This window comes from Aythya fuligula, chromosome 15, assembly GCF_009819795.1.
Source record: "Aythya fuligula isolate bAytFul2 chromosome 15, bAytFul2.pri, whole genome shotgun sequence".
In the NCBI taxonomy this organism is placed as follows: Eukaryota; Metazoa; Chordata; class Aves; order Anseriformes; family Anatidae; genus Aythya; species Aythya fuligula.
In genome coordinates this window covers 11287909-11312813 of record NC_045573.1, presented here as the reverse complement: position 1 = coordinate 11312813, position 24905 = coordinate 11287909, and the positions used below count along the sequence as shown (strand labels likewise).

General features: G+C 47.1%; 1 protein-coding gene across 2 annotated transcripts in view; it reads left to right on the top strand.

The window, feature by feature from the left end:
- MGRN1 (mahogunin ring finger 1) overlaps positions 1–24905 on the top strand; it is a 50881-nt gene that overhangs the window by 5111 nt on the left and 20865 nt on the right. For both annotated transcript variants that reach the window (XM_032197521.1, XM_032197522.1), the window contains exons 3-6: positions 1723–1811; positions 6010–6156; positions 18239–18356; positions 22335–22401. In XM_032197521.1, coding sequence (XP_032053412.1) covers positions 1723–1811; positions 6010–6156; positions 18239–18356; positions 22335–22401 — 421 coding nt within the window. The remainder of the gene's footprint in view (positions 1–1722; positions 1812–6009; positions 6157–18238; positions 18357–22334; positions 22402–24905) is intronic.

Below are 24905 nucleotides of genomic sequence, written 5' to 3'. Positions count from 1 at the left end.
TCTCCCTTCTGAGTTATCCAAGGGCTGTGCCCTTGGTCTTCTCTTCTCAAGACCGTGGTTATTTCAGAGGGCTCCACAGGGAAGGACAAGTGAGAATGCAGAGCCCCTGTTTAAGCAGGAAGTGCAGGTGAGCAGCAGAACTAGGAAGGAGGGACTTTACGTGGGAATTCTTCTGTGCTAACAGTGCTGTGCAGGCGTGGGGGTGCTCGCCAAACACCCTGTGCTGTCTGCGTGCAGGGCAGCGATTAAAAGCTGACCGCTTTCCCTTTGCCCTGTGACTGCCAGTGAAAGCAGAAGACACAGCTCGGTTCAATATCCCCTGTGCCTGTGGCTGTAGGGACTAACCTGGGAGTCTCAGAGTTCAGTTATCTGCATGTCTCAGCCTGGGTTTCCTTGCAGACATCCTTGCTCTGAATTTCATCATTTCTTCACAGGGGAGTGGGTGAGAGTACTACTGACACAGTGGGACCTTTGCCAAACAGGCTTAAGAGAGGGAGGCTGTTGTGGTGTATAGTTTGCCTATGTGAAGTTAATGCCCTTTGGCAGCTCTGATTAATCTTCAAGAGAAGACACTCGAACATGCAGCAGCAAAGCTGCTTTGTGGAATTGGGCCAATTTCTCTTTTTTTGAATAACTGAGGTCTTGACTGCTCTGCGTGCAGCAGTGCCGCTGACCACAGCGTTGAGCAGTCAGGTTGCAAAGAAAGTGAAAGCCAACCCTGGCAATTCTCTGCTGCTTGTGGCTGTGGCATGGGACCTTTTGTGGCATTCTCATGTTGGTCAGGAACCAGCACGTTTTCTTTCAGGCTCTGTTTCTCATCCCACCGATCTGTTTTTGAGCCCTGAGCGGACAGTGCTGCAGGGCTGTGTCCTGGAGAGCTGTGTGTTCGAGGGACCACAACCCTCGTGCAGCTGCTGGTTACGTCCAGAGTAACCTCCAGCCTGAAAGCCCATCCCAGAGCTCTGCCTTCATGTCGGGCTGTTGCTCTGAGGAGTGTGCCTGCATTCCCAGTCTGAGCACCTGCCAGGTCTGGCAGCTGGGTGAGCGCACGTTTCTGCCTCAGCGTGCCCCGAGCAGGCAGGAGGCACAGCTGTAAGGGTGGTGGGCCCCACAGCACGCAGCTCACCTCCGTGGGGGTCCTGTGACCAGCGTGGAGAATTCCAGCCCGAAGCCATGTCCTCCTGTATTTAAAGAGAAGGTCTCTTAACTGTGAACTAGACTGAGACCCCTGTTTCTGTCTCTCTCTCTTTTTTTTCCCCCGGAACATTTGCCTCATTGTTTCAGAATAAAAGAGCCCTCCCTGGTAATCCAGAGCTTCTGCATGCTGATTAGCAGCCATGTTGCTGTTTGCATGCTGTGACACATGTAAAAGCTGCATTTTTGCTGCTCACGCTGGAGGTCATTTCTTTAGTGGAAATAAAAGCTAAATAAAAGCTCATGAGAGCAAGGCTTTCTACACTGCAAACTCAGAGTGTGGAAAAAGAGCTTGTGAAAGCCCCTTGTACTCCTGGTTTGAACTACTGCTGGGCCAGGGCACGATTTTCACTCAGAAACAGGCTTTATTTATCCATAAATATAATTCTCTATTACTGTTCTTTGTGGCTGCTGTTGTACTGAGCACACTTAGAGGTGTTCCTTGATTGGGGTAAATTGTTTGTCAGGTAGCATGCTGCTACCTTCAATTGTGCAATAATAAGGCAATTATTTGCATTTTTATTTCAGTTTCCCTATGTAACTCCAGCTCCACATGAGCCTGTGAAGACGCTGAGAAGTTTGGTGAATATCCGCAAGGACTCTCTCCGTCTCGTGAGGTACTGTTCCTGCCTGAACTCTTTGTTTCATTTAACCCAGCGATTGGTGTCCGGGGCTAAACTGCATTTGATAAGGTTTTGAACAAATAGCTGGATCCCAAATCTTTGTTTCATCAGAGCTTTCATGTAGTTCACGTGCTTCTTATCCCTGGACTTAAGTAATCTGTATTTCTAGAGAGAACCAGTGCCTGGTCTCTGTCTACAGGAGAAACTGGAGTGGTAAATAAAACCTTGATTTTTGCCTGGAATCATTAGCACAAATGGAAGATATTAGTCAGGTCAATAAACCGTGCAGACAGATTCCATTCTGCATTGTTGTGCAAGCCAGCAGGTCGTCGTTTCTGGTGCAAGTCACTGGCTGGGGAGACTGATTGGTCTTGAGTGAAACTTCCCCAGGTTTCTTCTGCTGCCAGGATAAAGTTTGGTGGGAGCGTTATGTGCTTGTTTAAATGGCTTGCGTCCCGTTAGCAGGCCTGGGTAATCTTGGAGATCTGTTACCTTTCACTGCGGAACACTGAGATCTAAAGCAGCACCAGCAGAAATGTGAATTTGGGTTAAGTGCAATGGCTGACACAGCCCTTGGGCTGCCCGCTTCCAAACATATGGCTGAGGAGCTGGGGCCCAGCACACAGCGCTTTGTTTTGGTCAGGGCGGCTGGGCAGGTGGCCAGCCAAAGCATTTCTCAACGGCCCTCGAGTCGCTCTGAATTCTGTGTTACGGGCTGGAGTACTGGCAGGGGGCCAGCTTCAGCTCTCAGCCAAGGTGATTCGGAGAGCGTGGCACAATGTGAGTAATCTGAGTCATAACAATGCAAAACAAGAGTTTGTTTTTATCTTTTTTTTTTTTTTTTTTTTAAATACCAGTGGTTTCAAAACTGATTGAGCAGGAGAAGAAGGCAGGATGTCTGAAGAAGTAACCACCGATGAACTGCTCCGAATGCTGTCCAGCTTTTTCAGCTAAAGGGTGGGAAGTGCTTCTCTAGACAAAAGTCTCCCTTTCCTCCCAGGACTTGCTGTGGAAAGGGCGTTTCGTTCTCCTTGCAAGCATCCGCATACACAGCACAACATCTGTTGGGAGCCGAGAGGAACGTGGCTTTTTTCAAAGGGAGAGGATTTGCTGTGAGTGGAGGAGCTGGGCGGGTGTAGTACACGCAGTTCTGTCGCTTTGCTTTCTGTGAGTTCACGTCCTGTCCTCCCAAGCAGAGCTGTAGCTCCTGGGCTGTTTGGAAAGTGATGTCCAGGTGCCTTGGCAGTGTCTTTGCCCTGACAGGGTTTGCATCCCTGCAGTTCCCAGTGCTGTCGATCCTTTCTTTGCCTCGTGGGCTCTCACAGGCTCTTGTGCTGCTGCGTTAGTGCTGACGACAGCACCACCACCATTATTCTATTTCATTTTATAACAATGTAGACTGAGAATGGGATTTTAATTGCCAGTCCCCAAGGGCACAGTCCGTCTTGTGCTTTTCCACAGATCTGGACTGGAGACTTTTCCTTTTTCCCTCTGTACATGTATAGGCACTTTGTGCCCTCTCCACCTGGATTTGTAGGCAAGCAGTGCTTAAACCTTGGAGATTCTTTCCAGAAGCAGTTAAATTTTCACTTCCTTCACCAAATAAAGTAATGCTGAGCTGAGGGTTTAGGTACCAGGTAGATTTTGATGGTTTATCAAGCCATTTGGTCCTTGCAAGCCATTAGGTTCTGCGTGTGTTTAACTGAAAATCCGTTGATCATGTCTGAACAGGGTGTTGATCCATAATTTGGAGTACAGAGCGTTGTGGAAGAACATGAGGAAATTCTCACCCTGGCTTTCTGCCCTGCTCTGACCAGACAAAATCCTGAGCCTTGCCAAATCCTGAATATTTAAAACAGCTTTGGAGAGAAGCTAAAATCCTGTGGATATTGGTGTCAAAGTTCTGAGTCTTTGATGCCTCGTGTGAGTGCTTAAATTCCAACAGAATGAGGCTCTGGGAGCCTCAGAGGAGGGTAGCACGAGTTTTGCTGTTAACCACTGGCAGTAAAAGATAGTCTCGTGTCTGTCTCGTGCCCCTCTTGGTCCTGGCTTGAAGGCTGTGGAGGCACTTCCAGTTGCAGGAGGGTCAGCTCACGAGGCAGTGTGTTTCCTGGAGCAGTTGCACCCCGGCTCGCACTCTTCTTCAGCGTGGTCTTTGGACTTGGAGTAGATCATCATGGCACAGCAATGAGTGCTCACAGAGCTGGCAGCCAGTTCTTACTTCATCTGGTGATTGCCCTGAGACTGATGTAATCCATTTATCCGCACATCTCATCTCATCTGTATCTTATGCCTTCCTGCCCACGTGTGCGATGAGAAAAGGTCTATGAGCTAACTCTCATCAGTGGCTGCCTGGAACAGCTGCTGGTTCTCCCCTACTCTACTTCTTCTGGAAGAACAGGCAAGTGTCTGTTAGCCTGGAGATCTGCTCTTCTTGCCCTTTGCTGCCTACCTTGGATCAGAGGAGGGCAGTGGAGGAAGAGGTGATTTGCAGCTTGTGCTGCTGCTTTCTCTGGACACGCGTAACGCTCGTGAGTGGTTTGTTGCCTTCTGTTGTCTTGGGCTGATCCAGCACGAAATGCTGAAGCTACACTCCGTGTTTTCTATGAAAACCTGCACTGCTGGCTAGAGTGTTGCTTGTGTACATCCTTGAAGTGCCACGATTTTACTCTCTGAATGCTGCTTGCTTCTGTGAAAATAATCTTCTTCTATAACTGGCTGTTGTATCTTGGCTGCTGCAGGTGTTTAGACTACCAATTCTTGGGTTTTGTCTTTTTTTATACTAGCATGTTGGGTGTATTCTAGCTTGATTTACTGTTCCGACGTAGGTGAATGTCTGGCAAAAGTCTTGTTTTGAGCTCTCCAACTCCTTCAGACAGGAATGCAAGTGTATGCCATAGAGATACTGCTTCACTGAGGTCACGTTGTTACAAGTGTTTACGTAAGGTATTTGATTATGTGGCTCTTGAACTTTATTTTGCACTTTCTGTATTAATTTGCTGGAGCTGAACATTTCATTCTTGTTCAGCACATTAAGTAAAAGTCATGCTGGAACTCTCTTAATTAGGCAGCGGTTATTACATCTCGGTGAACTTGGTAAGTACGGACTCCCTTGACAATTTTTAGATTGAATTATGGAGGTATGCCTAGCCCATTCCTGGCTCTTTTCATCAGTGCAGCATGTTCGTGGAGGCCCTTTAATGAAGGGAGAGGCTGCCTGATACTGGGAAGTCAGGGATGGTGCCAAGCTTCTGAATAGCTCAGCTGCCTGGCGTGGACCCAGGCATCCTGGCAGCGAAGCTGCCTCTGACGGACAGTGGGGCTGGGCAACAAAGCAGTGTTGTTGTACGCTCCTCAAAGCCAGCCTGCTGCATCCACCATTCCTACACAGCACACGAACTAACTGTGGCACCTGAAGTTGTAGGGTTACGGTGGGATTTGAACTTACCTTTAAGAATCTGCTTCTGCTCTGCCAGTGAATCACATCCTCCCCCTGTCGCTTGGTGCTCAGGGGCAGGGGAGCTCTCCACATGGTACGTGGCATTTGCTGCTTGTTCCAGGGTCTGTTGGTCTCCCTGGCCATCGGCACGCCATAGCTCACTGCTCATCCATAGCCATACCTCACTGCCCTGGAGCCTGTGTGCTTCACAGCACCTGTTTTACTGGGGCAGGAAGGAGGAATAATCTGTGGTGGTGATCAGCCGCCGCACAGTTGGATCCAGCTGTCCGATAGCCCAAATCCATGTTATGACTCCCCTTACGTTTATTGAAAAACCTTGTAAACTCATTTTTGAATTGGTTATCCTGCATCAGTTTTGCAGTCGAATGTTTAATTTTTATTTCTTTAATAAATGTATGTAAGCTTCAGTCATGAACGTTTCTTCTCCTGACGTTTGATGTTCAGTAGGTCACCTTGGCTCTTTCTACGGCTGTAAGACTGGGAAGATCCCCAACATCATCTCTGTGCAATTCACTTTGGACAAATAACTTACTACCTGTCATAATAACTTTGGACAAATCTTGGAAGAAATTTCCTCAGAGGAAAGAATGGAAATCTCCTGGGCATTGTGGAAGCCTGCGATGCCTTGCCTGCCCAGGACACCTAGATTGGAGTACTTGTGTCTTGATTTTCAGAGTGAACTTTGTCACTAATGAATGCCTGATGTTTTAATCCTCTGGCATTGTCTTTCAGGTATAAAGATGATGTTGACAGTCCTACTGAGGAGAACGGGAAGCAGAAAGTCCTGTACAGCCTGGAGTTCACGTTCGATGCAGATGCCCGTGTTGCCATCACAATCTACTGCCAGGCTACGGAGGAGTTTGTCGGTGGCATGGCCGTGTAAGTCCTGGGCTTGTGGGCGTGTGGATGGGTACAGGAGCTCTTGGGCAATAAGCATGTCTAACATCTCTTGTTAATCACCATTTAGACAATGCTGCCACAGGTGAAATCTCAGTTTTGTTTGATATATTCTGATAGCTTTGAATATTGCTTTCACTTCCTTCCCCCCACATAGCCAATTTCCTCTCATTCCCTTTTTGGTTCATCTTTTGTGTGTGGGGAAACCATTTTGTGTGCAACAAAGGAGAGGAACTCATGGCTGTATGCTTTGTAAGCAAGATGATTTATGAAATTCAAACAAACAAACATCGTTTCCCCTCAAATGCTACCTGTTTTTTCCACATCACCCAGGTCACTGGGTTTCTGTGTTCCCTGGGATGGGAGCATCTGGGCCACCAAAGAGAAGTTCAGTCTGACTTCTACATAGTGAGTCTGTGTGCAACTGAGGCCCACCTAAAGCCCCTTCTGGCGTGAATGACCACCTCAGAACAGGCTATTGAGAGATGGCTGTTAGGAGGATTTACTGCCCAGCAGCCCTGTCTGTATGTTCCCTGGTACATACAGAATGTTTTGGGTAGCTGTGAAAAGAACAGTCCAAACGTGGTCAGTGGAGTCTTCCTCATATATTTCATTCTAGTAATGCATCTGTACAAATTTTCCAGCCTTTTTCTCTAAATCACCATGTTTAAACCCTTCCAATCGACACTGCATCCAGTAAAAGTACAAAGTTTCCCCTCTGTATTAAGGGTTAGGGTGGCTGAAACTTACTCTTAGGTGTGGTAGGTATCCTTGAGCTGCTGGTACATCATTGCAGGCTTCCAATAACCATAGGACTAAAGAATTCTTCTTGTTCTATGATAAAGGAAGATTCAGGCTGCAGAAGCTCTTGGCTTCTTCTAGTAGAGGCTTTTGGCTGATCAGCAGCTCTGTGCACGCTGTGCTGACGGCTTCTGCAGTTGTGCTCTTCATTTGGGGGTAAGGTGAAGTTTTATTTGAGTGATTTTCAGAGGTTTCAGCGGGGAGAAATGTATGAAGACCATAAAATGGCTTGTATGCTTTATGCAGAGTATAAACAGCCCACTATTGATCAATGAGAAAATAGTTTTAGAAGTGAGACAAGCTCAGTGCTCCCATCCAGATGTGCATTCCTCCGAACTAGAGGATATCCTGATCAAGGATTTTTAGGCCCCTCGCTTCCGTTTGAGCCTGTGGCTGCCTTTATTTTGGGGAAGGTAGCGAATTAGTGCTTTCTAAGTGCTTGAAAAATATCTTTCACCAAACTCAGAAAACCTTTTCTGTTTAGATCCAGGTTTTCTTGAGCAGAGCTGAATGCAGCATCAGCATCATGCATGGGTGCCTTAGAAATCCTGATAAAGTTTCCATGTTCTGTTTCTTAGGTCCTTAGGTTTCCTGTGAATTTAGTGCTAGTGAAGTGTTGGAATGGCAGCCTTGGAGATTGAAGTCCTCTTTTCCTAATACAGGTACAGCGTGGACAGGTGACCAGTTTCCCTTGTGCTGCCCTGCAGAGCATTCCTTGTGCTTTGAAATAAGAAAGAAACCATCTGTGGGCTAGTGGGGAGAGCTGAGGGTCTCTGTGGCCAGGGTGGATGCATTTATGTTGTCAAACTTCAGGCATGGCTTAAGTCTAAAACAAGACTTGCTGGTTTATTTCAATCTTGTTTTGCATACTCATTTGTTAGTTTATCCCAAATGAAAATTTGGTTGCCACTGATCAGTAACAACAAAACATTTCCATTTACAACTCAGTGTAAGCTTCAGATCAAACTTTGTACTATGTTTTATGAAGACTGTAAGTCTAGAAAGAATATGCATATGGTTTTGAATTTATTCTTTCAGATTCTTTGTTTTACATTTTCTTGTGTTAAAATGTTATTCTGAAAGAAAAATGTGTTTTTTCATTTTGTTTTTTAACCAAGCCGTGCTGGGGTGGAAAGTATAAGTTTATCACCCAAGACCAGCACTTTAACATTCTTGTTGGTTTAACTGCTCTGCATTGGACTTTTTAAAGGCTATTAAGACAAGTTTTGCCTTTAATAATAGCTGTAATACTTCCATTAAGCTATTATTGTGTAGAACTAATTGTTTCTGGACTGTGTTTTCACTTCTGTAATTAGTAGCTCTCTCCTCTCAGAACTCTATCGGTTAATTGGAGGTCGAAAACACAGTTTCTGGTTCACTTAAGAATGTGTTTTACTGAAATTTCATACCATGCACTAAGCTAGTGGCTGCCCCCAGTTCTGTTGTCTGTTCTTTAAAGCTTATGCAGCAAACATAGCTGTAAATTTAATTCCTGGATGGAGTTTCTGGAAGTTAACATAACTGTCAACTTCAGAGAAAAATATTTTTGAAAACACAAAGTTTCTAATCCACCCTGTCCATGGTTCACCAAAAGACGGATCTCTGTTCAGATGATGGAGGAGAAGCCTTTGTTCATGAACCCTGCCTGCCTCTGCACGAAACCAGGATCAGTGGTCGGACATCGTTCCTTGCTAACTGGACGGGGCTGACGATGCTGAGCTGCCCCGTTAGTGCACAAAACCCTTATGTTGGAAGTCAGGGCACTTGGATTTCCCTCTTGCTTCCACTGCTGGCCTTTTATTTAATAAGCTATACTTTAATTTCCCCATCGTGCAGGAGTAATGAACTGTCTGTTTCTGCTCTGGAGTTCTTGGATGATAAATGTTACATAAGAATGGGGCGTGGGGGGCTGCACCAGAAGCCAGTGAACTTTTTGGAAGGCATGATCCTGATTTCATGCAGATGTGTAGGTAATAAGGGCTGGGGGAAGTAAGATACAAAGACTTTATAAGCTGCTTTAATTCAACCCAGGCTATTTTTCCATGTGGAAGTGGCTCATGAAGCACGTCATGGGGCTAGTGCAGCTGCCCGAAGTAGGCATCTCTGCTTCTCTGGATTTGCTGGCTGCTAGTAAAAAAAAAAAATCCTTTTGAAGCTCTGATTTCAGCTTTGCAAAGCAATTCTGAAAGGGCAGTGCTATAATTACCTTGATTTATTATTTTCAAGTTCTAGTGGAAAAAAAAAAAATCGGGCTACATTCTTTGAGCTCTAAGTGCATTTTTAGTGCATTAATGGGAATGCAGCTTCCCCCTGTGTGGGGTGGTAGTTTTCCCTTTTTCTCCATTTACTTTGGTGCTAACACCTATGTTTAAAGAACAAGCACGTGAGAAAGCTGCACTGTGTATAAATTCTAAACTTTATTGCTGTGTCCAGTGCTTGTGAAGAAGACTCTCTTTAAAACAAAACACTTTTTTTTTTCCACTTTCCTGAATTGATGCTAATTCCTAAAATGGGAGAAACTTTCTGGACCATTGTCTAAAGCAGAAATTTCCTCCTAGTCCCTGGCCTGCAGCATGGCTCCTTAGAAGTGCTAAACGAGTTATTCTTGCTTCTTGGCTGGAAGAACTGCTGAACCTGATAGCATCCGGGATCCTGATAGCATCAGCGCTCCTGCTCCTGTGAAGCTCCTGCTGGGAACATTGTTGTGTTCATGCAATTTGGCGTGGGAGGAGGGCTGGGAGGGGAGGTGGCTCTGGTGAGCAGGGGCACTGCTTGCTGTAGAGCCTCTGCTCATCTTGGAGCCACGGCACCTGCATTGCCTGTGTTTTGTAGGCCTGCCTTTATGATTAGCTAGCCGTGACCAGAGGGAAGTGCTTCTGCAATCCAGGAAGCTTCCTCCTAGAATCGCTTGGGCTCTGTTTAAAAGCTGCTGGCTTTCTCAGTATGGGCCTGTGCTGCCTGTACTGACCTGTCTCACAGAGCATTCAGCAGACTCTCCCAGAGATGTGTTCAGCTACACTGTTTCCCAGCCAAGATCTTGGTACCACGTAGCTCCCAACCGCTGTCTTCTTGTCCTGAACGGCTGAACTCCGAATTTCACAGGGAGCTGGATTGTCACCACTGCGGGGCCGTAGGTGACCAGTAAAGTGTGGAGGAAGCATACGTGAGGCTGTTCGTGGCTGTAAAGCTGCCTATGCCTCTGTGGCCATATTCCTGTGGAAAGATGTCCAGTCCTTTCTGGTGCTATGGAGGGTATCGGTAGAAGCCTCTTGGACAACATGGGAATTAGTTTAAACCCGCTGCTTTGACCATCAAAATGTCTTTTCCCAGTTAGGGTGAGCTCAAAGACTTTATATGAAGACACGTTAGTTCTCAGAGGACCATGGGTGGATGACCCAAAAGATAACCAGATCTACCTGTGTCTGGAGCCTTTTTAGTGGCAGGGAATTTGTGGTGATCTGCTTCTGAACAGCTCAGGACCCCTGATATCCTTAGTTTTATTTATTTTTGTGGTTGTTTCCATTGTTTTGGGTTTGGGAAGTTGCCAGGTGGGCCTGCTTGGCTTGTGTTCCCTATGGCAGTCTCGCCAATGTGCTTTAGCACAGCCTTCCCTGGGGATCCACCCTCATCTTTGGGTAGCGGTGGGTGTGCTCTTGGGGAGTTAGTCTGTAACCTGGCTGCCTTGGACAGTGTGATGTTTCTTAGTTTGTCCTTTTCTTTGGCTTCAGCTTCCCTGCAGCTGGGTAGAAAGCAGAGAAGAGCTTGGCTGGGGACACTGTGGTAACTGCTTGACTGCTCGCCCGTGAGGACAAGGCTTGGTGGCATTGAGGCAAAATAGTACCTGTCACCTTCAAAACGCCTTACAAACAAATTTCTTGTGAGAATCTGTGACGATAACTGGGTTTTCTAGTCAGAGAGGCAGCTCTGCCCCTCTGGTGGAGGGGTTCGGCCATCTCACGTAGACTTCCTGGGTTATTGCAGTGCTCCTGGACAAGGAGTTGGAGGGGACTTGAGGATGCTGCTGGCTCAGCTGGTGCCGGTAGCGTGAAGGCCACTTGGCTGAGGTAGATCAAGTGGGCTCTCACAAGTCAAGCCTTGAAATGGAGAAATAACTCCTGGGGAGAAGCAAATGGAGGAGACCAACGATGGCGTTTGGGATGATGCAGTGCTGGAGACTTGTGGCCTGCGCTGCAGGGAGCGAGCTGGGCAGGGATGGGGTCCCTGGCAAGACGTTTGGTGGGACAGAGAACCTGGGATGTCGAGTCAGAAGGATATTTCAGGGATGGGGGATTAGTGAATGGTTGGGTTTGGTCTGCTTGGTGAACTCTGGGGCACAGGTTTTGGGCAGGCCAGAGGAGGTGTGCGTGCAGGAGCTAGGCAAAGGGTGACCAGGGTGGGCTAAAAGGTGTGAGAATCTCTGCCATAGCGCAGGGGAGGCATGAGCCCGCAGGTGTGGAAGCTGCGTATCAGGCTTGCTAAGCCTGTAGTTTCCCTCAGATAAATGAGAGGAGGCTCTGTGGCGTTGTCCTTGCAGGGCTAACAGTACTTCTCGGCAGTTCCTAGAGAAGAGTTAGTTGAAGGAATTCCCCATCACAGCCTGCCTTTCCCTGCAGTGAATGATTCACGTGTTCATGCCCTCAGATTGGTTTTAGGGGACAGGTATGTTTTTTGGAGGGGGCTACAGAGGTGTTCATATTCTTTTTGTGTGTTCTCGCTGAACTCATCCTTTCCTTTCTGGCAGAAGCCCCGATGTGCACATTGTTAGGCTGTTCCTGGGAGAGCCCCCAGGAATTTTCCAGCTGTAGGTATCCTGCTGACTAGCAGGAAGGATTGTGCAGTTAAAACATGACAGCAGTGGTTGTTTCCTCAGGGGAAGAAGTCAAACCAGCCCTGTAGCTGGAAGCACTTAAAACAGCCAGCTCTGAAGACGTGAACCATCCAGGCAGATCGGGAGCTGATGATAAATATGATGTGAGAGATCTGAGTTTTGCAGTCCATTCTTATGACAAAGAGTTTCCTCTTTGGGCAGAAAAGATACTCTTTCGTGTCCTAATAATATTGCCAAACTCTGTTTCTTCATTATAGAGAGACAACGCAATGAAAACAGTCCAGTTTAGCTCTGTCAGTCCTTGCCCTTTTTTAGGACCGTGCTGTTTGTGTTGCTGATACACAAATGGGTGTACTGGAATTTTTAAAACCCATTTCCTTGTTTATTTTGCAATGCCTGCTACACATTACTAACATCCTACCACAGTCTTTCAGGCTGACAGTGGACGTGACACTGCAATAGATCATGTATTTCGTCTGCGTGTGGAGGTTTGAATAGTTGGTTCACAAAATGAAATCCGAGTGAAATGTGTAGCTCAGCGCATGGCTGTTTTCACTAAAGCTTGTGTAGGAGAGACAGCGGCACTCGTATTCCTTTTGGTTATTTAATAGCCTCTGTCTATTCAGGGCCTTTGAAAGGTGCTCTTGCTGTTTTTGGCTGGTGACTGTGGTGATTAATATGAATTCTTTGTGCAGAGAGATTTCTTCTGTGTGAAGAAATCAGAGGCAAGTGCTGTGTTCTGCTAGGCACAAGCCTTTACAGCCAAAGCCTGCTTTGATCCATGCAGACACCAGTCCCCAAGGGACTGTAGTGTACAAAGTTCACATGTTGGAAAGCTAAATTCTATAGATTTCATTGAACAGACAAACCCGCTGTCTTTAATAAGAGTTCTGGCCTTTGTGCCTCCCTCTGTAGCTGTTGTGTAAGTACCAGCTTTGAAGCCCGCTTAGAGTCGTGAGTGCAGCTCTCCCTGCAGTAAGCTCAGCAGCTGAGGCGAGATGTCTGCAGGTGCTGGAGCAGGATGTGGATGGCGAGGTTTCAGTTGCACGGTAAGGTGTTTGTTTCCTCCCGGCCTGGAGTGGAAGTTTAATCCTGGGTGGAGGCGGGGAGGAGGAGAGAGCACGTGTGGCAGTGACTGTAGCACGCCAGCCAAGCACCTGATTAACTTCCAAACTGCGTGGGAGCTCCTTTGGGCTGGATCTTGCCTAACTCTGACTGAGACCTGGGTCTGTGGCCTTCTTACGTTTTGTTAGTGTTTGTTTTATCAATAAAAAATCACTTTGTGTTATTCGGGACGCTTGTTCAACTTCCTTCTTCCCTGAAAGCTGACCTGTCAGATCCTGTCCTGAAACGGGAGATGTGCAGGTAGAAGAGAGAGGCACCAATGTGCTTGTTCCACATCAACTCCTGGCCCCTTTGAACATCAGCAGGACATGACCGGCTCCCTCCTCATCACTTGTAAGAGGACCTGGAGCCTGCCAGGCAGCCACAGCCTGCAGCAGTGGAAGAGCTGGGTCCTGAGTTCCTTTAAAGCTCCTGTGCGGCTCCTCAGTAACTCTGGTTTGTCGTCAGTTCTCTGCAAACTGCCAAGCAACATGCAGAGCTGTGCCGAAGGAAGAGAACTGTTGTCTCGTTGAGAGGCTCCTCCAAGTGCAGGCTATCTCACAGCTGTTAGTAACCAGAAATAATACCTTGGGGCCACGGTGCTACTTGCATCCTGCTGTTCCTTGTATGCTTTCCTCTGAGGAAAGGGGACAGGACAGCGCTGTGCGCGACTCAGGCATGTTGGCCAGGGTCCTTGCTCGGTGCTTCTCAGTCCACAGACCCAGCACACTCCTAGCAGGAACCATCTTTTTGTGCTTCCAGTGAGCGTGTGGCAACAGAGCTCAGCTCAGCAGGTTCCCAAGCACCAGCATGTCCCTGGTGGTTTGGGAGCTAATTAAGGTGCCCAGCAGCAAGCCTGGACTGTGTCTGGGGAGAAGCTGCTTGAGCCACAGGCTGAGCTTCTCCTCGCAGGCGGTGAGTGCTTCTCAGCTGATAGTGGAGGAGTGAGACTTGGGAAATAATTTTAATTTATTTCCTGTTCTCTCAAAATCCCCGTGCTGCAGCATCTTATCTGCTGGTTCTGTTATACAGCTGGACCTGGGGGCTGGAAGGGTTTGGAAGGGGGAGGAAGCAGTCAACATGAGGTGTAAGTTTTGCTCTGTGGGAGTGAAAATGTGTCAAAGAGGTTACAGGAGGAGGTGAGGTGCATGAATCTGGAGGTTGCTGCTGCAGGCAGTCGTGTGGTACCTCGCATTGTTGGGGATTCTCACAGCTGTCAGGGGGACCCGAGCAAACAAACAGGTTTAAAAAAATACGGACTGGGATTTCTGTTTGGAACTGATCTCATAGGACAAATCTTCATTGTTCTGAGCTGCCAGCGATCGCAAGGCAGTTCTGTTAGGTCTCCCTTCTGGGCCGTGAGCTGTCCTCTGCAGAGCTTCTTCACTTCTTCAGAGCTTTCTGTAAGCTCACAGCACCAAAGGCAGGGGAGAGAAGACTTGTGAATACACCACTGGCTGCAGGTCTCCAGGCATTCAGTCTGAGTGTCCAAATCCAAGGCTGACATGCTTTTTGGCAGTGTGGACCAGACAGTAAAAATTTCCAAGGCAGAAATCCCAATTGGTTCATTTGGGGAGGCTTCCTTGGTATTTTTGTGATGCTCTTCAGCTCAGGAAATCTGCGTACCTGGGTTGTCTCCTTTCTCAAGGACTTAGAGCAATGTGTGCCAGCAGAACATGGATTACAAATGTTTTTTTTTCAGCAGGCATGCTCTCTATGGCAAGCAAAGTGAGTGATCTGGAGAGATGTCAGAATTGGCATATTGTTAGATACCTTGAGAGCTTTTTAATCAGTATTTCTGAAGGGACTGTGTCTTACCTCAGCAGCTCCTACATCTCTTGATTGAGATCTGGTTTTCTCTTAAATATTTGGTGGGAACCTTATCTGACCGAATTTCTGCTAAGACTTCTGTGATTTTTCTCAGTAGGGCCCCCTTGCATGCTCTCAACTTGGAGGAGATTTCTGCCTGGTGCGGGAAACTGTCCAGATGAGAAGATCCTAAAACATTCTTCATGGCCAGCCTAATGTGAGCTATGGGACTTCTTCCTAATACCCCCTTGAAGTGAAAAGGCAGATGGGTGGATTTTCTCATTAGTTCAATCCTCTGTAGTTGTGGTGTGGACAAGCAGAGATCTCTGCTTGTATTCTTCTGCCCCATTCTCCCTGGGCAGTGTTGCTTGGTTTCCTCAGATATGCTGTTTTGGGCTTCTGGAGCTGTTATATGCAGGTCCTCCTGCCTTTGTGGTACTTTCCACGAGTATATTTCCCCCTTTTTCCCAGTGCTGCTGCAGAGCATGTCATCCTGGCCACTTGCTCCTCCTGTGCCCTTCAATTCCAGTAGGTTCCCGACTTGCTGTCACCGTAGATAAGCCCCTTTTCCATCCCCTGCCTTCCCAGCTGCACAGGGAGAATTGTGCCTCTCTGCAGAGCTGGGAAGCTTTGAGAGAGCCACAAAAGGAGCCAGATACAGGCTTGCTCTATTCATTGTGCTTGACAACTCAGTAAATAAAACTTCACTCAATCGCTCGCTCTGTAATTCACACACAAAAGATCTGTCGTTCTGATCTCTCCCACACCGTGCTTTAAATGCAAAGGATGGAGTGAGACCTTCTAGTAAAGCAGCACAATTTCAGCGCAGTTCCAAAGTCTTTGAGGGTAAGGCATTGTCATAAGTAACAGTGCACCTACCTTGGCAGGAAGAACAGTGCACGTGGTGATCCTGCTCTTCATCGTGGCCTTTTAGAATTTAACATGGATCTTGTGACACTCGGTAAGCCTGGAAGCCCATTGCCTCCTGAATCCTCAGAGGGTGCTGGAACTGCGCTAGCTTCCAGGGAAATGCAGCAGATCGTGACAGTGGGGAGCCTGGATTTTCCTCTTGGATACGAGAGGAATTAATAAGTATTCACCATCTACTGGTATTTAGGTTCTTATAACTCCAGCTGCCAAACAAATCTTAATCGTTGTGCTTTAAATCTCTGGATTGGATGATGCTGGCCTGAGCCCTGGAGGGCAGCCAGCCGTCCCTGTGGGCTCCTGCACTCTGACATCAGGTAGGGAGGCCCGTAACTGGCAGGGGTACGGGTGCTGAGTGCCTGTCCCCCCCCCCCCCAAACCAAGGTGGGTGGATGTGGGAGCGGGGTTCCTTTGGCCTCTGCATCAGCTGGGTCCTGAGAATGTGCCTTGCCTTTCCCTCCTGACTGGGGAGGGGAGCGCAGTGGCTGGGGTGCTAAAAGTGCATTCAAAAAGCAACCAAGTGTGGCTGTGGGGAGGAGATTTAGGGAGGTTAAGTTCTGAAAGCAAGAGAGAAAATGTGCGTGAAATAGTTTTGGCAGGAAGCAGGGGCAGCTGCTGCTGCACCTTGTCCTCTAGCCACTGGTGGTCGTCTCCCCCATTACATCTCTGCACGTGCACTGCTCCTGTTACATCATCCACGCTCTGGAGTGTAAACTTTCTGTAGCTGCTTTTGTAGTTTAAGGCTCAGCTGTGTCTGCTGTGGTCATCTCTGCTGGCCTCCAGCTCGGCCTTTTCTTCAAGGCAGGCGGTCCCAGGTGTGACGCTCGGTTCTGCAGTTCTTGGCTGACCGTGCACCTTGAGCTTCTCCTGTGGCTTTTGCTTCACCACCTCTGGCAGTGAGCTGCCCGGCTCTTGCTCCTTGCCTACAGAGAGCAGAAGGTATTAGCTCTGAGGCAGAAAAGCTTTGTGTTGCTCTCCTCTTCTGGTGTGCTGCACTCCTCCACAACGTGTGGTTAGGCTGGAGCAGCTCGGAGCTTTCCAACCTTTGCTTACATAGCTGGTGGTTTGTGAGCGGTGTCTGTGTTTCAGAACAGCTGAATGTCCTCAGGAGCACCGAATCCTGTTTTACAAGCAAGGATTCTCTTCTCTTTGCCTTTGTGCACGCTCTGTTAACTGCTCTGCTCAACAGGGCTTCATGCTGAACAGGCCACAGCAAAGCAGTGCCTCCATTCCCCTCTGGTGATGTCCTCTGTGATAGCCCAGTCGAATTAAGGAGAAACTCAACGTAGGGTTCCTGGTTCTAATGCACCACCCGTCCCTGTAGCCTGTCCCCTGGCTGACGGGTTGGTCCCAGCCAGCAGCAGTCGGGTTTGAGCAGTCATCAGGGCTTCAGGCTTGCAGCCGCCCAGCGATGTTTGCAGTGGCTGGAAGCCAGCACCCTCCCAGGCTCGCTTTATGAAGCTCTGCCTAGGAAGTAAGTGGTAGTGTGTGGGAGAGGGAACATCCCATTGTCCCGACCGCTTGGTAATGTCGTTCTTGTCGAGCTGGAGCTAGACCTGTCTGTCCGTGTGCTGGGGGAGCTCTGCTGTTTCTGCACTGTAAGCCTGTTGGACGAGGGCTCTTCTGCTTTCTGTGCAGTCTGCCAGCGTGCTCTGAACACACTGATGGGAGCTCAACAGCACAAAGGCTGGAAGTAAAACCAGCTTCAGATGTTCCCACCCCACTTTGGAGGCCACTGCCTCCCCTCCCGTGCCAGAACCAGCGCTGTGAGAGGCTGTGCACCTCCGGCTCTGAAACCACCCGCCCGAAAGGGGCCAAAATTCCTGGTTTGCCACTGAAGCCCGCTGCAAGTCACTCACTGGGCAGCGGGAGGTGAAATGTCTCTTGGTGCTGGAGGTGCCCAGTGGGCTCTGCGTGCAGAGGATGCTGGCTGGTAGCGGTGCTCCCCTTCTCAGAGGTGTTTGGTGTGTCAGTGCCGGGGCTCGAGACGGGGAGAGCTGTGACTCCCCTAGGTGGCACCGGGGACTGATGGGGAGCTCCGTGGGGCATCTCTGGGGAAGCGCGTGAGGAATGTGAAGGGCTGGGGAGTCAGTCCAAGGATGGTCCCACCAGGATGGGCCCATGCCAAGCAGTGTTTCTCACTGCAGACCTGTCCTGCAGAGCCACAGGAGAGTTTTTGGTGCTGTGTTGTGTGCTGACGCTGTGTGATCACTCCTCGTTCTTCCTGGGTTTCCTGCAGAAAATAACTGTGTGCTGGGTGGGAAGCCAGCATTGCCTCGGCTCTGGATTTAGTGAGCTAGCTTTTGCTAGGCTGCTGCACCCCACTACTCCTCTGACCCCCGGTGTTTCCAGGCAGGTCAGTATGGATCCGATCAGACCTTGCCTGTCTGCGCTGCTTTCCCTTCCCCACGCTCACCATCTTGCCTTTCCCTTCCCTTTTTGTATTCCCTATGAATGGCTGCCAGCCCCTGCCAGCTCTGCCTCTTAGAGCTGCCACTTTCGATTCCTGAAAGGCAGACAGGCGTGAATGAATGAGAGCCTAGCAGAGAGCAATCACTTGTTACAGCAAGTTTTCTTTTCCCCCCATTTCTTCAGATACAGCACAAAGAATCCCTCTCTGCAGTCTGAGACGGTTCATTACAAGAGGGGGGTAAGCCAGCAATTCTCCCTGCCTTCCTTCAAGATTGATTTCTCGGACTGGAAGGATGATGAGGTAAGTCTTTCCTTGGTGCCCCCTTCTTTCCACAACTCCGTTGCCCCAAAAGCACTTGTCTCCACTTAGTGTCACTGAGGTGTAGCTGAAATGTTCACACTCACAGCTGCTGTAGTGTGTTTTGTGGGTACGAGACAAACAGGGCCATGGGAAGAGCAGATACAAACGCTGCCTGGGAACTTGGCAGGTAGGTGAGGCAAACAGGAAAGAAAAGAAACCAAAAGCAGCGATTTCTAATACCACTGATCAGCTGGCGTCCCAACAGCTGGCGTAGGAGGGAGACTGCAGAGATTGGCCCTGGAGCTGTTCCAAGAGGAACCTGCCGCTCTTCAGCCTTGTTCTCCCTGCCAGCCAAAGAGCTTATGGGAACAAAAGTGCCCCTGCTCATTTGCTAAATATTTCCCCGTTACCTTGGGATAGGGTTGCTAGAAGCTCTGAAAAGCTCTGTCTTGATTTTTGTTTATTTTTTGCTGGTCCTCTAAACCAGATTCTAAGATGGGGTGCGTGCAAGACAATTCACTGGGGGGTGAGAAGAATTTCAGTAGCAAATGTATATAATTCATAAATCAGCACACATATATTAGGAGTGCGTGACCAGAATTGTTTTACTGATGGGAGTGAAAAATCAAAATAGCTTGGAGACTGCTGTTGTAAGAGTCCTGTTTAAGGGCTGTGTCCTGCGTTATTAGCAAGCAGCACTGTGCTGTGGGGGGATATTCTCCCTTCCAGGACAGATTCACTGGTGCATTAATACCGAATAATGGGATGCCTTCCTCACTTTAGTTTAACCTATAACTGCAAACAGGCGAAGGCTTGTTTTTAATTAAGCTCTGTGGCTTTTGCTACGTAGCAAGGTCTGTGGAGTCGTGTTAATTTTGATATCTTTTCAAAATTCCAACCCAGGCAGTAACTCTCTGCTTCTTGAGCCTCTAGACTTTGGTTCAGGGGCTTCCCCTGCATGTTACACAGGGCAGGGAGGCCTTGGTCTTTGACCTGCTCTGTGCAACATTGCCTTACGGCATTCCTGATGCAGAGGAGCCGGTCTGTAGCTACTGATAATATATTTGTTCCTGCAGACCCCTCTTCTGGGTCAAAACTGATACAGTGCTCGTTTCTGCTCCCAGGCCTGTATAAGGGCATTGACTATGTGGACCCTGGTAGGAAACGCTACCTATTAAAAAAAAAAAAAGTCATCTTTCATGTATTTTGAAAAGATTGAATAGCTATTGTCTTGGATTTACAGTTTTAACTAGAATCAGTCCTGCGCTTTAACAAATGCTGTGGTGGTTACCAAGAGCCTGCAGAGTCTGGTCTCCTGATGTCCTGGCTTCTCTGCCAATATATGATTTCACAAGTTCAGCCTACAAAAGCCTGGAGGAGCTGCTTTTCAACCCCTTCTGTCATCTGAGAGAGCTGAAAAGGAGGAGCTCAGATCCCTTTCTTTGTAAAGAAATTGAGAAAACTAACTTTCATTTTTGTTCCTGCCAGCAAGGTTTTAATTTGAGTGCCAAAGTCATGTCCCTTTAATAGCTTAGAGGGAGAGATGCTGTGGAAAAGTAAGGTTCTAGTCCCTTTTGCTTGATTCTGCTGCATCCTCTGATCTTTTTCGTTGGTTTTATGGGGGCTCTGGTTGTGGAGAAAACGTGGAACAAGCAGCGTGAATCAGAAGAGTTTCTTCTCCCATTTTGGCTGTGTTACTCTTTTTCCTCTTAAGTCCAGTAAAATGCTAAATCTTCCTAATTGTCCACTGAAATGCAGCACTTTTATCTGACAGCTGGCAGAGCGTTATCTTTCAGCTGGGTACAATTACATGCTTCAGATTGCTTTCCAACTTCATTGTTAGTGTTGTCAAAAAAATAATAAAGGTTTCGTTCATATTTTTGTTCAGTGCAGTGCTCACATATGATGTAGTTTTTGGCTGGCCAACAGAACGGAAAATAGTGTTACGTTGAGTTGTTATGTGGAAAAACTTTATAAAAACACAATTTACTTTGTTTTTGTAGCATATTGGTTTGCTTGCAGACTGTAGCGTAAGGCTTGTGTTGACAGTTATTTTCAGGTCCCAAAAATGATTGTGAAATGGACCCTCGAAGAGAATGTCTGAGAATGAAAAAGTTTGTCATAAAGCAACCACAACTGGATGCTTTACTCTGATGTGACTTCCTCTTCAAGGGGACAAAAAGTAACTTTTGTCTTACAAAAATAAATCAGAGCAGAAGGCAAAGCAAAGCCATAAGCTTGCAGCAATGTTAATCCATCGTCCTTAGTGAATTTTATTTTCCTTCTGGCATGCTATAAGAGTTCCAAAATGCAAAATAGAAAATAGTGGCTCTATGAATCTCTTCTAACAAGTACTGAGAGGTTAAATGAGCTTTTTATGTTCTCTGTGTTACTTTGCTGTTTTGGAAGGAGATTCTGGTAGTTTGAAGGAAGAAAAAAATCGTTATACAGTGAATGAAAATAAGTATCCCTCAGGTTTGCAGAGTAGCTGAGACAGCAAGGGTCAACCCATAAGGTCTTCCAGTGCGGGCTTTCCATTTGAAATTGGATATGCACATTTGAACAGATGTGTGCATGTACAGAGCTTCATAATGCAGCTAAGCGTTGTTCCTAGAACAGGCACGTGCAGGTTACGTGTCTCTGGGCCACTCAGCTTCTGCAGCAAGTAGTTTACAGAATGGTAACCTCGGGATTTCCTCTTCTCCCACACGTCCCATGGAAGGCTGGCAGGTTCTTGTAGTCCAAAGCCCGAGGTGCAGCCAGGCAGGTGATGAGCTACGGCACACCTGGTGCTGGATGCCAGGGTGTATCGTGTTCCTGTGTACCGTCACCATTCACTTCAGGGTGAACGTTTCGATTGCAGTTCATTAGAGGAGGAACCATTTTCAGCAATACTAAGGCTTGCAGTGAGGGTTGCCTTGCATCATATCTAGTCTGGGTGTTTTGGGTTTCCATTTGTGTCAGTGACCAAGATTATCTGAATAATTTATCTTTTGAGAGGCTGGCTGGAGGAAATGGCACCACAAATGGTGCTAGGGCATAGGGAAGGAGCAGGAGGCTCTAAAGCACTACTTGAACACTGCCATGGTGCTTTGAACTGAGTCTCAGTTTTCACAGAGAAACTGAAAACAGACAGCCTGGAGCACCACGGTGAAATGACATCTTCTCTCTCAGCAAGAGATAAGATGAGAAAACCAAGTCAGTAGTTAACAAAAAACACCAGAAATCCAGTTTCTGAGCCAATCCATTCCTGTCTTAGGACAGTGTTGTAAGGTTGCATTTTTCTTGTGTTTATAAGATCACATGGAGCTTATGAAGTGCAAGGCAAAGGAAGAAATTGAGCCTAGTTTCCTTGCACTCAAGTGAGATCTTAAATTCTCACTTTTGTCCATCAGAAGGTCGAGGATCTGAATTTCATAACATGCCAAGAGATGGAGGTCAGTCTGATGCTTCTTTAAAATGTGGTGTGAGCTCAACATTCCTTCTACATCTTCAAGAACTTCATGCAAGAGTGTTTTTTTTTGTTTGTTTTTTAGTGTAGAGAGCATAATGTGTACTGCTGGTCTATTTTGACCAACTTGTCCAGCTACAAATCATACAGGAGATTTTTAGGATATATGAATTAGTGAGAAAATTCAGGCTGAGATCCTTTGCTTTGCTAGCCACTGTTAGTGTTTAGTGTCATCTCCCTAGTGGACTTCCTTCAAAAGCTGTTGGCTGAATTTCACATCTTCCTGCTCTATCAGGAATTCACTGTGTTCCTTTGATACCAGGGATTGTAGGCCCTGCAGAAAGGGTTACTTCATCAGTAAATAATGAGGAAGTTTCTAAGCTGTAGTGCTTGCTGAAGTCTCGTTATCTCAGAGCTTGTAGGTCAGAGCTGGATATCCTGTAACTTCATTCCTTTGATGCTAACGCTATTGCGAGTCTTCAGCTTGGTGTGAATTGTCTAAACTCGACTTGTTTCTTTTCCCTCAGCTGAACTTTGACTTGGACCGCGGTGTGTTTCCTGTGGTCATCCGAGCGGTGGTGGATGAAGGGGATGGTAAGCATGGCTTGTTCTCGCTCAGACTTCTTCTGGCTCTCCTGCAGGTTACGTGACCCTTCAGGGAAGGCCTCATTCTCCAACAGTGAAAACATTTTACAAACAGCGAAGGTTTGGGTAGCTTTTCCAGAATAAAAATTCCCCTTAAATCCCACTTAATTAAAAGGGTCTGTCTAACCACAGACTCTTACATAAAAACATACTTTTAAAGAAAACTTCCGTTTTTGACAGGAAAAATGGCCAGCTAGTTAGTGGTGGAATAGTGTTTAGGAGACCTAGGGTAAGGTCCTAGCTCTGCTGTCATTGCCCAGTCCAAATTGGAACAAATGACTCCCTCTCTCTGAGTTTTACATTTGTAGAATTATAATGCAAGGATGGAGTCGGTCTGTTCTCCCCCTGTGAGGTGTAAGTTATCTTTGTAAAAGCTCTAGCTAATTGTAGGGTTGGGGGGCCTTCCGGTAGGAAAGGCCAGAGAAAAAGAAAGGTCCTTAAAATCCTCAGGCATCCTCAGAAAGGGAAAAAATCCATTGATGATTGTATTATTTATTGCAATTACTGTGCTCTGCTTCTTATGTGAAAGTGACCAGAAACGAACTGCATTATTTTACAGTCCTCTGAGCAAAGTGAAACAGAGCTGGATGAGCCAATTTAAAGTATGACTAACAAAGCATAGTGCAACATAAAAGAAATTACTTTTAAAATGCATCTATTTTTAGTGATTTCAGGCACTGTTAATAATACTGACGTACATATACATATATATACTTCTTGACCATAGATATAAAACACCTTCCACTGTGTATTGAGCTTTTGCCAACATATTTGTACTTTCTTATGGTGGGCAATTCTAGAAAGACCAAAAATAGAACAGGAGGCAGCATGGGAAGCATACATTTATGCACATACCATGTCTGCTCTAAGCCAATAGTGTGCTGTCATCTATTTTAATAACCTGGAAAGGCAACTGCTTTTAAATCCTCTCCTGGAAAGAATATCAGCACAAAAATATGTGACACTCAAGTGAGATTGGAGGAAATTGTTGTGTATTCTGGTTCTTTTTAAACTGGTGAGACTGGAACGAGCTGGCCTTATGTGTCTGGAGTACCTTGGAAATTACAGCCAGCCTGTAACTACTTGTGTTAAATAAATTTGAATGGCAAATTAAAACAGCAGTCAGCAAGATGTTGGTTTGGACTGAATTCTGACAGAAGATGTTTGCATTCCTTGAAGTTGAGCTTGTAATATTATCACTCACCATTCCTGGCAGTGGAATTGCTCTCAATAAAAGGTACGGAAATCCTTAATGGAGGGAAGGTGCCGTGCACCTCCAGCTGTATGCATTGTGAGTGAGTGGGATATGAAGGGAAGCATTATCTCTTATCTCTTCTTGGCTATTCAGACTTCAGTCAGGGTCCTGAATTTCATGTACTGAGCGAGCTAGAACAGACTAGCTCTTGGCTGGCAGGGAGGGAGCTTGCAGCTGAATTCCCAGCTTTAGCCCTCTTTTCTATGTGCTGTTACATTCCTGATTGCACCCTAATTGTCAGACCGTTCTTGCAGTGAATTATCCAGCAAAACTGCAGGCTTGGACTCTTATCCCATGTTCTGCTGTTTCCAAACACAGTCTCTGTGCCAAAATCCAGTGAATGGTTCCCCTTGTTGCCTCTGCTGTTCTGGAGGCCCAAAAGAAGCTATGAAGCTCCCATCCCTCTTAGACATCACATGAGTCATTTCCTTCAGCTTTTACCTTCCTGGCACAGAACTCATAGCAGCATTTGTACGTTCTTCTGCGTGTGCTGAGCACAGGTTCCCCTAGGCCCAGGTGGGGCAAGGTGGTGACATACCTTTCCCTCCTTCAGTGACTCCTCCAAGACCTCTGCCTCCCATTCCCATACAATGAGTCTGAGTGTAGTTAGGCAAAAGAGTCCAATCAGCTGGAGCTAAAATGAACTTTGGAGTCTTCAGCCAGAGAAGTTGAGATTGTGCCTTGGTTTCCCCTACTTGGCACCTGTGTTTCCTTGTGTTTTTGTGTGCAGACGGTGCCACGAATGCAGTCCAGAAAGCTCTGACAGCCCCTTCTGAATGCTGTCAGAGGGAGGTCTCAAGGTTAGAAGAGGGAAGGCAGGATATATGTCACTGGGGATTAAATCAGATAACTGGACAGAGATGTTTTCCTGTCCAAAAATGATATGAGAAATAAAGGTTTTACAAGCATGTAGGATTAGGTGGTAATAAAGTGGTGTGTACCAGGGCTGGAAGGGCTGCCAATTGTTGTTACACCAGATGGATTTATTCATCTCTGTGACATATTCAGGTAATTAAAAACAGGAATACGAGGGAGGAGCAGAACCCCACTGAGCTTTGTTTTACTTTCCCTTTCCACCCTCTGGAAACAAAGCGGTGTCGTTTGTTGCACCGATATAACCAAGGCAGGTAGACGAAGGCCATGTCTGTGCAGGGCCCGCCACAGTCCTGCTGGGTTTCATTGTCCCTCAGAACTGTGA